The 13,939-nt window shown below is 40.7% G+C and overlaps 1 protein-coding gene across 1 annotated transcript in view; it reads left to right on the plus strand.

Annotated features, from left to right (window-relative positions):
* The window catches only part of LOC134625773 (protein kinase C-binding protein NELL1-like), a 280,304-nt gene that overhangs the window by 184,589 nt on the left and 81,776 nt on the right, over positions 1 to 13,939 (plus strand). The window contains exon 13 of the mRNA XM_063471060.1: positions 3,180 to 3,305. Coding sequence (XP_063327130.1) covers positions 3,180 to 3,305 — 126 coding nt within the window. The remainder of the gene's footprint in view (positions 1 to 3,179; positions 3,306 to 13,939) is intronic.

The following is a 13,939-nucleotide window of genomic DNA, read 5'->3' on the forward strand; positions in this document are numbered from 1 at the left end:
GATAATGCCACAATCAGACGTGCACATTCACCCCAAGGTCAGACTGTGCAATGTTCACATAAACTGCAAAAAACCCCACAAACTACATCTCAGACTCTACAGACCTCAGTTAGCATGTTAAATGTTAAAGATCATGGTGGCAGAGGGGTGATGATTTGGGACCTAGACACTTTGCAGTCGTTGAGTTGACTTAATAAGCTCCTTTATATCCTAGAGTTGAATGTGAGGTGATTTTTTTCCGACGGCTAATGCTTGGTTGAAACTCGGTCACATGACAGCATAATGATCACAAACATGGAAGCAACTCTGCAAAAGAATGGCTGAAAAAGACATGAAAGTGCTGCAATGGCCCAAAGTCCAGGCTCAACCCAACTGAAATGATACAACTGAACCTTCAAGTGAGCTGTGCATAAATCAATGCCCCCAAACCTCAATGAACTGAAGCAACGTTGTGAAAAAGAGTGGGCCAAAATTGCATCACAATGATGTGAGAGACTGATAGTCATACTGAAAACGATTACTTCATTCTATTGCTACAAGTTATTGAATCATGGGGTATGCTTCATTTTTCACAGGAGTTTATAGACTTCTTTGAAAACATTATTTTTCACATGACTGTAATAGGGCATGGTTCAAATGTGAGATGAACCACATGACATGAAGGACCCAGTCTAATACAATGTTTTTCACCCAAATACCCCATTTATACGTTGAACTTAAGTTGTGAATTGTTTGATATAAAGAGTTTTTCCATAAAAGCTGTATTACTGCTTAGCTAAACAGTGATCTGGATTAAAAGAACAATACCTGAGAAGGCCTTTCATCCTTTGCAACCCATTTAACTGAACTCTATCCCTCTTTAAAAATGTAAGGCCTAGTGCTGAGTGATAGTCAGTATGCAAACCTGAAAATTAAATTGAGTAACAATTCAAAGTTTGCTGGATGTAAAACATTGGAAAAACATTCACTGGAAGCACACATACAAGGGCACTTTCTCCACCAAGCATCAAGCAAGTCTCACATTTGCTGACAGTCACTTTTGAAGTCAAAAGGGACTTATCTCAAAGTTTATTTCCATCTCTGTTTCATTCAGAGGCTGTAGCAGCAGCTTCATCTCATGGACTTCAAACAGAGAAAATAAAGGTGACTGATCAGCTGCAGTGGCTGAGTCCTATAAGCTTGCATTTACAGACACCCTCAGTAATGCATTCACACGATCTGTGAGTACCTGGGTAAAGGAAATAAAGGAGTTTCCATCAACAAGAAACAATATTGTTGTAACATAGAAAGCTGTTTCCATTGACCCCTACAGTAAGAGGTGATGAATGTACTAGTGCGCACACATATACAGACTATACAGACAACAGCAAAAGAACAAGGTTCTTCTCTCTTTCTGTCTCACAGCATCCAAGCACACAGCACCCTCATTTTTACCCATCTCTCTCCCAGACACACACAAGTACACAAAAAAGAAATGAGCTAATGTAAACAAGTACGCGCACACTCATACATGCACAGAGTCCTATCCTGCCTTATTTTTAGCTGTTCCCCTACCCAGCCCTGACCTACATCACAGCATGAATAAAGCAGCAGAGAGATGAAGAAAGTGAGCTCATATTGGGAAGGAGAAGGGTGGAGGTGGGGTGTGGTGTCTGGGGCAGAGAGATGGGTGTGTGTGGAGGGAGAAGAGAGGCAGAGAGAAACACATACACACACACACACACTCTGGCAAAAAACGAACAGAAAAACGAACCGCTTCTCCTCCATCCCCCCGCCGTGAAATGACAGTTTCAGTTCTGTCAGCAGACCTCACCTGCAACAATGCTCCCAGAGGAGGCAGCAGAGGGCGAATACACACACAGACTTTTCCAAACACAGGGGATGCAGGGCCTTAAAACAACAGAAAAGTCTTGCCACGGCCTCAGGCTTGACACCAGAGGGTCGTCTTGCTTTAAGCGAAAGCGAAACAAAAGCAGTGAGTGCTCGACTTTGAGTTATTGAGTCTCCGTGTCGGCTGTCATCAACCTTTGAACAACAGTTTGGCACCTTTTGCCAATAAAGGTTAATCAAATGAGTAAGCTTTTTAGGCGGCGCAGTGCTTCAGGACAAAATGAAAATTAGATTCGGGTGCTGTCGCTCAGCCTCAAAGCGCTCAAATAAGTTCCATGTTTTTGATGCAGGAGATCAATGCTTTTTTTTTTTTTAACACCGAAGGCTGGCGAGCCTTTGTATGCCTGAATACATGATCGGCCTCTCTTTGTGGAATTTAACACTCCTACTGTACACTCTCCAAGGATGAAACTCACCGAGAAAAAAACCTAATGGGTGTTGCATGTAAGTCAATTACATACTTCATACGCATTCATTCTATTGTAAGGGGAAAGAGTGAGCTGAACACCTCGAGGCTGGAATGTATTTATCCAAGGAGAGGATATGGAAATGCTGTCCTCACTCTCTCCTTCCCTTAAGTGGTGGAAAGGCCTGTTAGCCTCGGGAAACCGGTTCTCTTCTGCTCACATCCGCATAAATACTCGGCACTGTACAAACGCACGCGCGCAAATTTAGGGCTCCCTTCTGCATAACGCCTCCCTTGTGTGTTTCCAATCCCATTTCATCAGCAGTCATCCAGCTCTGCTAATACTTCCCTGAGCTCCATGTTTTAGTGCTCATACGATGTCTTTCAAGCTACATTAGGAGGAGAGAGTCTGTGTGTATGAAGAGAAGACGTAATATATCATGATATTAGCTCCACATAATAGATGTCAGCGAAGATGCTCTACTCCCTGCTCTCCTCTGTCCTCTTCAGTTGATATGTCCTTATCTCATCAGCCTTTTCCTTTCCTTTCTTCTCCTTGTCGTGATTGCTTCTGGTGTGCTCGATTCACAGTCAGTTGTCACGCTCTCTCTCTCTCCATTGTACTGGGCACGACCGTTCCATTTAAACCATACAAGCAATACTTAAATTTAAGTGTCTTTGTTTGTCTGAGGTTTTTCGGTGGGTGCAGTTTTGGTTGTGCAAAACTCTAATTAATAACTTGTGCATCAAGATGGGGCTCAGACACCTTTCCTTTGTGAGGTGATTAAAAGCAATTTACTTGTTAGTTCCAAAAGGAGCAGGTGTGTCTTTAAAGAAGCCTAAAGAATTATTAACCCACTGCATATTCTCTCTTTGTCCTCAGATATTGATGAGTGCGCGACGCAGATGCACTACTGCCAGTCCAACACAGTGTGCGTCAACCTGCCCGGCAGCCATCGCTGTGACTGTCTACCAGGCTTCACCAGAGTGGACGAGTACTCTTGCACCGGTGCGTCTGCATGCATGGAAATATGTCACTGACTCACATTAAGGATTGTCATTAAAACTGACCAGTAGTGTACCGGTGTTTAATGACTTCATAATTTCTGAGTTATAAGGAAAGTTTTTTGTTTTAGAAATGAAAGCATCTTTGCAATTGACTTGTTGAGCACGGATCAAACAAGAGTTATCCAGGGTGTAATGTGCGATGGCACTGGAGCTAGCTGACAGTTTTCCTTTGGCTTGTGAGACAAAAGGGAAAAAATCACCTGACCTGTAGCGAATAGCAAGTTGTAAGTGGTTATTACTACTTTCTTTCATTTATTGCAGTCTTGCCAATGGGATCTGTGGCAATGTTGTGTTGTCTGTTGGCTTTGTTAATTGAAAATTTGGATAGATTGCCCTGAAAGTTAGCACAGGGATTCTAAGGAACCAGAGGATGAAGCCAGGAAATTCCCCTAATCATGCAACTTTCACTTAGCACCACAAGCAGGCAGCCATTTTGGTTTACAGTGTCAGCAACTTATGGATGACTGATCATCCTGAGAGTATTCAGTGCAGTTCTTTACGACCAGATATATGCAAATATATATCTCTCAAGATACGCCTTACTTTCAGTCTTAACTAGATATTGTATTTAGTGCAAATCCGTATGTATGGTAATACACTCAGTGCTAATCATTTCCACCCACCCCAGTACCTACCCCTGGCTGTAATACTGGCTGACTTGTGGTATGCTAGGTTTACCTAATGAGTAGAGTCCCATACACTCCCGTGGTAAAATGCACCATTATAAAAAGCATGTTTACAGCCTGGTAGAGACTATCCTCTGTGGATAGTTTCCCAGTTTATAACAACAACAGTGGGGATGTTTAGTTGTTTTGTTTTGTTTTTCTAATTCATCCATAAATTCCTCACCATCTACTTGGATGTCACTTTGATTGGCAGATGTCCCGACACAGACAGCTGAGTGTTGTCTGCTAGGCCTCACCTCCGGTAATTGGACTCACTGAACTGCATCTATTCTGTGTCTGTGCTGTGTGTTCCTTTCTGGGAAGTTAAATTATATGACAAATAATATGACCTGCTGTTTAATTTGGCCAATCCCAAAAAGTGATGGAAATTCTGGCATTTAACTAGCATGTTACTCTGGACTAAATAACCGATATGAGTGTGTCATTGGAACCATGCAGAATGCCGCTTACAAACCAAGCTTGTTAGTATTAGCTGATAATTTAGAAATCCACCTGTTCATCTAAATTTCATGCCTCAGGATCCAAAAGACTAACGTGGTGGTGAGATTAATGCTGAGGCTTCACATTGTCAAGTTCAAAAAAATGGGTTGATGTCACAGTCGCTGTCACAGTCTATATTTAGTATATAGACTATGGTTAAAATACATACCATATTTCAAGGGGTTTATGCTGCCAATCTGGATATTGAACTAAGCAGCTAGCTGTCCGATCGGCTGTTTCACCACCTTTTCATGTCTGTCTGCTGCAAAGATACAGTAAAGAGCAACACACAAAATTAATGACGGTGACTCAGACTGTACTCGTGACTCTGTAACATCTGTTGAATTTGGCTCTCCCAGAAAGAGATCCACGAATTAAAATGTCCCAAATTATTCATATAATGTTATTATAATGTTATTTTATCCATAACGGTTAAAAAGGTTAAAGCTTCTTTCTTAACCATAAACAGAAAAATCATGAAATCATGAAATATAAATCTACAACAGATAATAACTATAATTGTATTACTTTTTTTTATAGTTTTATTTGTAAAGCACTTTTCAAAACAGAGTTAAGGGCTTCACAGTTCAAATAAAAGCCACACATTTAAGATAAGTGTATATGTTCAAACATACAGGCACATAAACAGACACATAATCAGCCATACTGGCAGACATGAATTCCAACAAGCTGTTGCAAACTATGGCCAAAAATGAAGGGGGAAAGATTAAGGAAATGCTAACCTATAAAAATGAGTTTTCCGCAGTCATTTAAAAGAAATAACAGAGTGAGCCAAACCGATTCACTGAGGAAAGCTGTTCCGCAGTGTGGGCGCAACAACCTCAAAAGCATGATCTCTGGTTTTAAAATCAAAGCGAATGACACTTAGGAGACACTGTTTAGACGATGGGAAAGGCCGGCTGCACTGAAAAGGTCTTAGAAGCTCTGTTATATAAGCAGGGGCCTGTCCATGTAGAGCTTTATATGTTAATAGCAGAATTTTAAAGTGGATCCTAAATTTCACTGCAAGCCAGTGAAGGATTGCAAGGATAGGTATAATATGTGACCGCCTGCTAGTTTTTGTTAGCGCAGAATGCAGCAGCAAGGCTGCTAATTGGAGACGAGCTATGGAGGACTGAGAGACACACATGAAAATTGAATTATTATAATCAAGGAGAAAATTAAAGTGTGCACAAAAAGTTCAAGATGATTGAATGACAGTAAAGGTTTGATTTTTACAATATTTCTGAGATGAAGGAAACAAGACTGTGTGACCTTTGGTTTTCAAAATTCAGGTGTTGGTCAAAGATGATGCCAAGGTTTTTAACAGATACCAAGGTTCATGTTATTGGTGAGGGGAGTGATGATTACATCACTAACCTCCTTAGAGAAATTGTCTGGGCCAAGCACTAGAACCTCAGTTTAACAGGAATTGAGATGAACGCAATTTGAATACATTCTTTGAGGCAGGAGAGGCTGCCAAACTATAATGTTTATCATCTGCATAGCAATGGTAGGAGATTCCATAGGCGCATATAAAGAAAACGGAATTGGTCCAAGGACTGAGCCCTGGGGGACTCCACATACTAGCAGTGCAGATGAGGACATACGCTGATTAATATGAATTCTGAAGTATCTGTTTGATAAGTAGAAGAAAATCATTTGTGAGCACTACCAGTGATGCCAACCCAGTTTTGTTTGTTAATACAAGTAGCATGATCAATAGTATCAAAGGCTGCAGATAAGTCAAGCAGGACTAAAATGGAATGGTCTGTAGCTGTCAGGTAAATATATATAATGAAAAGGACAATGTCCATCTACCAATTGGACATGGACATTGAAACAGCTCGATTTCTCTCTCTCCTAGTGAAGGCGCTTGTTTACATTTTGCTCTTGAGGAGAGTACACAATAAAAATGAAGGAGTGATTCTCGTAATTGGGTCCAGATAATACTATGATTCACATGTGTGTCAGTAGCTCTTAATATTTGCTGCAGCTTTCACACTGACTCGTGCTGCTGGTCCAATGATTCACATGCATTTAAAAAAAAACATGTTGGTGTCCATCAGCCACCAGGCACTGCTGCTTTGCAACTGTCCTGCTGAAACTTTTACTTCATTATCTGAAATTAAAGCATACACAGAAGTGAATGCAAACTGATAAATGCCTCAGCAGTTGTCTTTTTAAAGCTTTAAAGCTCAGCGTGTGATGGAATAAGAATGGCTGATTGCTGCCATTTATTCATTTAATGGCTTTTCTACCCTAGATATTTTTGATTAAAAAGAACAAATGTATAACAGCATTGTTCCCCGACCTTCTCAGAGGTATATGTCAGGACAAAGTATGGAAGCAGCTTCAGCAAAATATATGCCCACGTTTAACAGCACAAATGCTCCATTTAAATGTAGATCTGTAGATTTAAAGCTGTTTTACAGTATACATTGCACTGACTACTGGTCTAGCATAGCTTGCTTAAAATTTTCCTCTCTTTCCATTAGGTAGGTTACAGATTGCCCTGTGCGTTTTACATGCACCTGCAAAGGCAGACTGACAATACCGAGGTAATGGGTGTCATCCCTGTTCGCTCGAATGTTTTTCCTATTGCTTTGTGTTTTAAAGATGTATATTTATTCATGATTTCAAAGTAAAAAAAAATCATTCTAGTAACTTGTGTCTTGCAGGCTACAGATTGATCCTTTTGTTTAGAGCAGCATGTTTTCTTAAGAGTAAATAGAATGTGCTTGGTTGCTGCTCGGTGTTCCTCCAGAGAAAGTGTTCTTTAATTAGCTCGCAGTTGGCAGCAACGCAGGGACAAGGATCCATGGACAATCAATCCATTTTGCAGCTTGTAAACTGTCCTGGCAGCTGACTGGGAGCCCAAGGAGCACTCTCTGCATCTGCTGGGAGAGATAAATCGTCTCGCTGTCTCCCTTTTCCCACTTCCTGCTTTTCCTTCAGCTTCTCCCCGAGGGTGTCAGATCTTGTGCATGGACGTAAAACAGAGTTAGCGTTCACAGCTTAAGGTGGTGACTGCTCATATTTCACAATGTTAATGTAATTGCACTTTAGCTAGTGTAATTGGTTGCTTGTGCTGGAATCTGTATTGTTATTCTGCATTGTTTTTTGGTAATGATATTGTTGCAACTGCATTGAGGAGGAGACACAAAACTGGAAACCAGTTTTTTTCTTGTCTCTTATTCTATCAGGCAATTAGCATGGAGAAAGTGAACCCAAGCTTTTCAGTAAACTGCAAATTAGCTTCAGTCTTTGCAGTTGTGGAACTTTAATTATTAAATATAATGGAAGCAGTGTTTCCCACAGATTATGTTTGTGTGGGGTGGAGTAATAGGGGTTTGCATGTCTCTTGCTTTTGTGTACACTCACAAGTTTTCTTCAAGAAACTTTCACCATTTATACGTTTCTCCTTTTCAAATATTATTTCAAATATTTGCAGATAGATAAATTGCCAAATGCTTTAACCAGTTGCTTGGTAGAGTTTGTGGATGTGTTCCTTTTTAGAGAAGCAGCTGAATTATATTGAGGACCACCATGAATACAGTCTGGCTAGTGAGGAAGTCGCTCAGGAAAATCCCTCCGCAAGTAATGGCGTAGTTGATGCAGGATGGCAGTTTAGCTACTTGGGAACCGTGGTTCTTCTCCAATCTGTCTGAAAGTGATTCCAGTCCAAGTTTGACCAAGTCTGGAAACACGAGTCATGCGAGTCACCAGTCATGCAGGTCATGCAGTCACCTCACAGTTGCAAGTGGTTGCCCAGCGGTTGTTGCATCCATGAATTTTTTTCGTAGTTACAATGAGATTGCATTGCTGTTTTTACTCTAGTGTGACTGAGCTGTTAATTACAGATGCTGTCAAGCTCCCAGGAAGGTGAAAGAATTGAAAAATAAACAAATGCTAAAAGGAATTACCAGATATACTTTCCAAGCAGAAATGAAGCAGAGAGGGACTGCAAATGAAAAATGTCCTTCATTCTTGCATGTTTGTTTGTTTGCTTCTTCCTGCCATTGCTTCTGGACAGAGTTCATGGATGTATCACATGTGTCTCAACAGACATGATGCATCTATCAACTTCTTCCACACACAGACCACAAGCTTACTTTACTACAGGCCCCATCCTCAGTATTACAATATGAGCAGCTCCTTCCTTGGAGGAACACTGGCTATAGTTCCCTTACACAGCATGTATAACCTTTTGCTTTAGTTTTTCTCGGCTGTCTCTCTCCTGCTTGGTGGAGGGGATTGTCCTTTGTGAAAACAGCACCATATAAACACTAGGAGGCCAAGGTAATTGGGGTTCCACTTGATTTCACCTCTATAGAAGTAAGCAAGCAGCTCTGCAGAAACACTGGAAGAATGGAGGGAGAAAGAGAGGTGGCAGAAAGTGTGAGGCTTCTGTACTTCTGTACCCCTCTCGAAGTTTGTATTCAGCCTAAAGCAGTCTGGGATGTTTACCTGCTGCCTGAATGTTCAAAATAACATCTGGTGTCCCTATTTAAAGGGCATTTGATGTAGGAGGGATTATATGTGCATGATTTGTAAAATAATGTTGTTATTATCACTGGTGTTCACACTCCCCACCTTAGGGATCACTTGTCAGTCAAACCATATGTTTTAAAAAAGGTGCTGTACCCGCACTAACCCACCTGCTTGCATGGATCGTATGCAGTGTTTCTGTGCTGTAACATGGTACTTACACTCACCAGCCCCTACATTCTAAGTTTGACTAAAAAACTGCTTTAATTTTTCCTGTCAACAAGGTGCTGGAAACATTCGTCACAGATTTTTTTTCAGTATTGACTTGACACGGCATAGCATCATGGAGTTGCTTCAGATTTCTTGGCTGCACATCCATGCTGCGAACTTCCAGTTGCCAAAGATGCTCTATTGGATTGATATCTGGTGACTTTGGATGTCGTTTGAGTACAGTGAACCCATTTCCATGTTCAGGAAACCAGTTTGAGAGGATGTGAGCTTAAAGACATGGTGTGTTATACTCGTGAACGCAGTCATCGGAAGACGGGTACATTAAGGCCATGGGATGGATATGATCTCAGGTAGACTGTGGTGTGCTCAGTGCGTCAAGAGAATATTCCCCACACCATTGCACCATCAGCCGCCTGAACCATTCGTACTTTCTCGTTATGTCAAATTCTGCCCCTGGCATCCAAATGACACAGCAGAAATTCTCATCAGACCAGACTATGTTTTTTCCAATCCTGTTGTCCAGTGTTGTGCATTCAGAGATGTTCTTATGTATACTTTAGTCGTAATGAGTGGTTGTTACCTGTGCCTTCCTATTCCCAGCTTGACCTGACCTCTTACATGAACAAACATTTTTACTGAGAGAGCAGGTCCGCAGTGGATGATGTATTTTTTTTTCATACCATTCTCTGTAAAACCCAGAGATGGTTATGTCGGAAAGTTCCAGTAGATCAGTATGTGAGTCCAACCCATCTGGCACTAACAACAATGCCACACTAAAAATCACTTTAATGACCTTTCTTCTCCATTATGATGCTCACCTTGAACTTTCTATGACTGGCTCTTTAGATATTTGCATTAACAGTCAGTTAAACGAGTGTACCTGCTCAACTGCACTGTTTGAAAAAACATCTTAAAAAAACAGTAATATTCCGGCAGCTGGGGCGCCAAAATAATACCATACAATAACAGAAAATAACTTTCTCATAAAAATACGGTTATTTTCAGTAATGACAATACAGTTTGTTGCCCTAATTTTACATGGGATTTTGCCTTTTTCAAGTGCTTTTAAACATTAAATTAGGAACATTTTAATGTGATTAAACAATGAAATTACCTACAAACAAGGTCAATGAATGTGGCAATATGAATAATAATACTTAAATGTACAGAAATATACAGTTAACAGTTGGTTTAAATAATAATGGATTGCATGCCCTGGGACAGACTGACAGAGGCGAGGCTGCCATATCGCACCACCGGCCCCTCTGGCCATCACCAGTAGGTGAAGTGTCTTGACCAAGGACACAACGACTGAGAGTGTCCGAGCTGGGGCTCGAACCGGCAACCTTCTGATTACAAGGCGAACTGCCAACTCTTGAGCCACAATTGCCCTAAATAGCAATAATGATAATAATTATTTGATGTCAAAAAAGTTTATAAGAATCATTTTATATATTTTTCCATAGCATTACATTTGAATTTAACAGTTCAATCTTTCAAATAACAGACAAATATTTGTGAAATCATGATACATTTGTGAATATATTTTAACAATCTAAATATGCATATGTACAGACAAATACATTTAAAAAACAAGAAAATTATGTTTTATTACATTACAGTGATTTTACGTTAATTTACATTTGAAATGTGAAATCACAGTCTATTTATGTAAATTTAATGATATTGTAGAAGAACAGAACAAAACTGTAAAATGCACAGTAAAATACTTTTATATTAGGATTTTTTTACAGTGTGTGGCCAGTGAGCATATATTTATACACACAAATAAAGTCTTAACTTGTGTCCGCCATGTATTATATCACCACACAAGTTTTCAGTTTGCAAAAAAATGAATAAACAAACAAACATAACTGACCCTAGGCATTCCTTTGAGCATGTCCCTTTGTTGCCTTGTTTGTAGTCTCTGTTATGCTTTTTAGTAACTTTCATGTTCTTTCAGTGCTAAGCTAACAGGGGCTTTCCTGCTGTAATTATAACACCAAACAGGTAGTTAGAAAGTGAGTGTGGTGTTTTTTTTTCCTCAGGGCACCTCTGATTGTGAGCTCTCAGCATGTTCATTCCTTGCTTTTGTATGCTGGTTAATGTGAGCACAAACATGCTAATTGCAGTGACACTTCTAGGCTACAGATTGGCTGCTTTGGTTATTATAGTCCTTATGGTTTGTTTCTGTCCTGGTAACATGGATGACTGCTAATCCCTTTGTTACCCCAGCTGCACTAATGGAATCAAATGAAACAACAAAACCGAGTATAGTTAAGGTAATTTGTTTTAACTTCACAAGTGAACAAGAGGTCAAATGTTTTGCTAGTACAAGGATGTTATGATTTACCACTTTATAATTATGTTATACTTGCACTTATAATCTCTGGGTGTTAGATGATTTGCTTTCTGCATTAAGCAGGTGCTGATAAGGCTCGCAGTGGACATGAAACAGTACGTGTATAAAGGCCAATTTACACCATTGAGCCCTGCTCTCAAAAACTGACAAAGATTTAAAAGTTTTTGTGAAGCTGGATTTAAGTTAAAGTTTTTAGAAGTGTGTGCTCTTATGCCAGTAGAGAACTTGATGTCACCAGGTTGGTTGGTTAGTTGCGATCAATTGACTTACATTAGCTTATGTTAGCTAAATAATGGCAGATCCAATAACTTAAGGGTTTTGTTTGTTTTGTTGTTTTTTTGTTTTGTTTTTTAAAAAAAGGACTGCAAGTAAAATTCAGCTGTAACAATGAGTTTTATGTTAAAAATTATATTGTTGTTTAAATTACATGAATTTTTGTTGTTTGTTCTCATCTGAAAACATTTATCTCCACTATTGGAGATTATGTATCTGAATTTCAGGAGCAGGACCACACCTCCAATCACGCTCCTTCCGGCAGCCATCTATATAGGTTCACCTAGTTCTGCAATCTGTTCATTCTCGTTTACATGCCCCACCGTCCCTCCCTCCTTCTTCTCCATTCTTTTACTTCTTCACTCCTATTTAGCACATGGGGATCTGCCAGGCCCGGGAGCCATCGCCAGTCCCCTTCGAGGCCTTCCCCAAACCGCAGCTCAATTCATGTCAAAGCATTCACCTTTACCTACTAAAACGCTGACCAACTCAAAATGAGGACGTAGGCCCAGCTAGTGAAATGACAGCTCTGAGAAGCGTAAGCTGTGCCTGGAATGACATTAAAACAATCAGGGCAGACCTTGAGCAAGCACCATAATATTTTCACTTTACAGAAATCTCCACAGTCTTGAAAGATTTCAAGCTTGAAATTGTTACATTTTTATCAGTTTTTTAATATAAGTATGTTTTTAACAAACCACACCAATATCATTAGTCAGCCTATTGCTCCTTCAGCTTATAAAAAGTGGTGCTATTTTTACATTATTAACTTAAATAACATTAAAAAAGCTTCATCAGCTAAGTAGCATGCTGATGAAGTGTCACGGAATGCCAGGGCATTCCGTGGGGAGTGTTGGAATGAGGACCCAAAACGCATGGTTCTGCGATGCAAACAGTGCACTTTATTTACAGTGAAGGCTGTAAACACAATAACTCCCCATCGCTCCCTTGACTCCCGTGTGTGTGCTCCCCTCCGACGTCTGTGCTCGTGCTCCCCGCTGTCGTGTTTCCGCACACCCCGTGCGTGCTGCCTTTCCGGTCCACTTTTCCTCCTGCAGGAAAACCACAGAAACAGCCGTCAACACTGACCCCCGCGGCACACACGAACAGACTTACACTCACACACACTAACTTGGGATGACAACGCAATGATCCCACGCCGGTGGGAGCTCCAACACTCTCCTAAGTAGCTCCCCCCACGAGCCCTGATCACCAACAGGTGTGTGGCAGGAACTTCAGGTGTGGCCAGTCCTCCTGCAGGGCCACACCCATCAGGCCTGCATGTGGCTGTTCTCCATCCTCCAGCCACACGTGTACACACCCACACCCTGCCTCTACATATGAGTGGAACACCGAACGACACAGCATAGTGCAGAAAAACACACATCCCCAAATAACAACAACACCAATAATAATAATAATAATAATAATAATAATAATAATAATAATAATAATAATCCATCCTGCTCACGGACCCCCGAGTCCTCCAGAGCAGGGTCCGTGACAGTAATCCATCCTGCTCACGGACCCCCGAGTCCTCCAGAGCAGGGTCCGTGACATGAAGACATGTATATTTCTCTTCTGTCCTCATCTGCACTCTAATAATCAATACTTGATTTTTTAAAAAATCCTGCTGTTCATAATCTGCTCAGTTGTTGCTGTATGGCTGACCAAAAGAAGCTGCCATTAATTTCATGCATCAGTTGCCACATATATTCTTCTAAAGCCAGCAATGGAAAAGTCAAATCCCCCCCCCCCAAGATGCATTACATGTTTAATGAAAATTTAATCAAATCGAATTCCAATTATACATCTAATGATTGTGCAGCCCAGGTGTGACGAGCCTGAAAACCTTGGCAACTCTCCCTGTATACATTAAATGTTCGAAAATAGGGGTCATGCTGTTAAACTGGCCAGGCACCAGCCAATTTAATAAGCCCATCAAACGCAGTTTGGGAAAGCAGGGAAGGGGCCAGAAAAGTTTCCCATATTCCTCACTTTCATCCATTTGTAATTCCCTCTGAGAAAGCTGGTGTTTATATTTAGCTTTGC

The sequence above is a fragment of the Pelmatolapia mariae genome, linkage group LG1 (genome assembly GCF_036321145.2).
Source record: "Pelmatolapia mariae isolate MD_Pm_ZW linkage group LG1, Pm_UMD_F_2, whole genome shotgun sequence".
In the NCBI taxonomy this organism is placed as follows: Eukaryota; Metazoa; Chordata; class Actinopteri; order Cichliformes; family Cichlidae; genus Pelmatolapia; species Pelmatolapia mariae.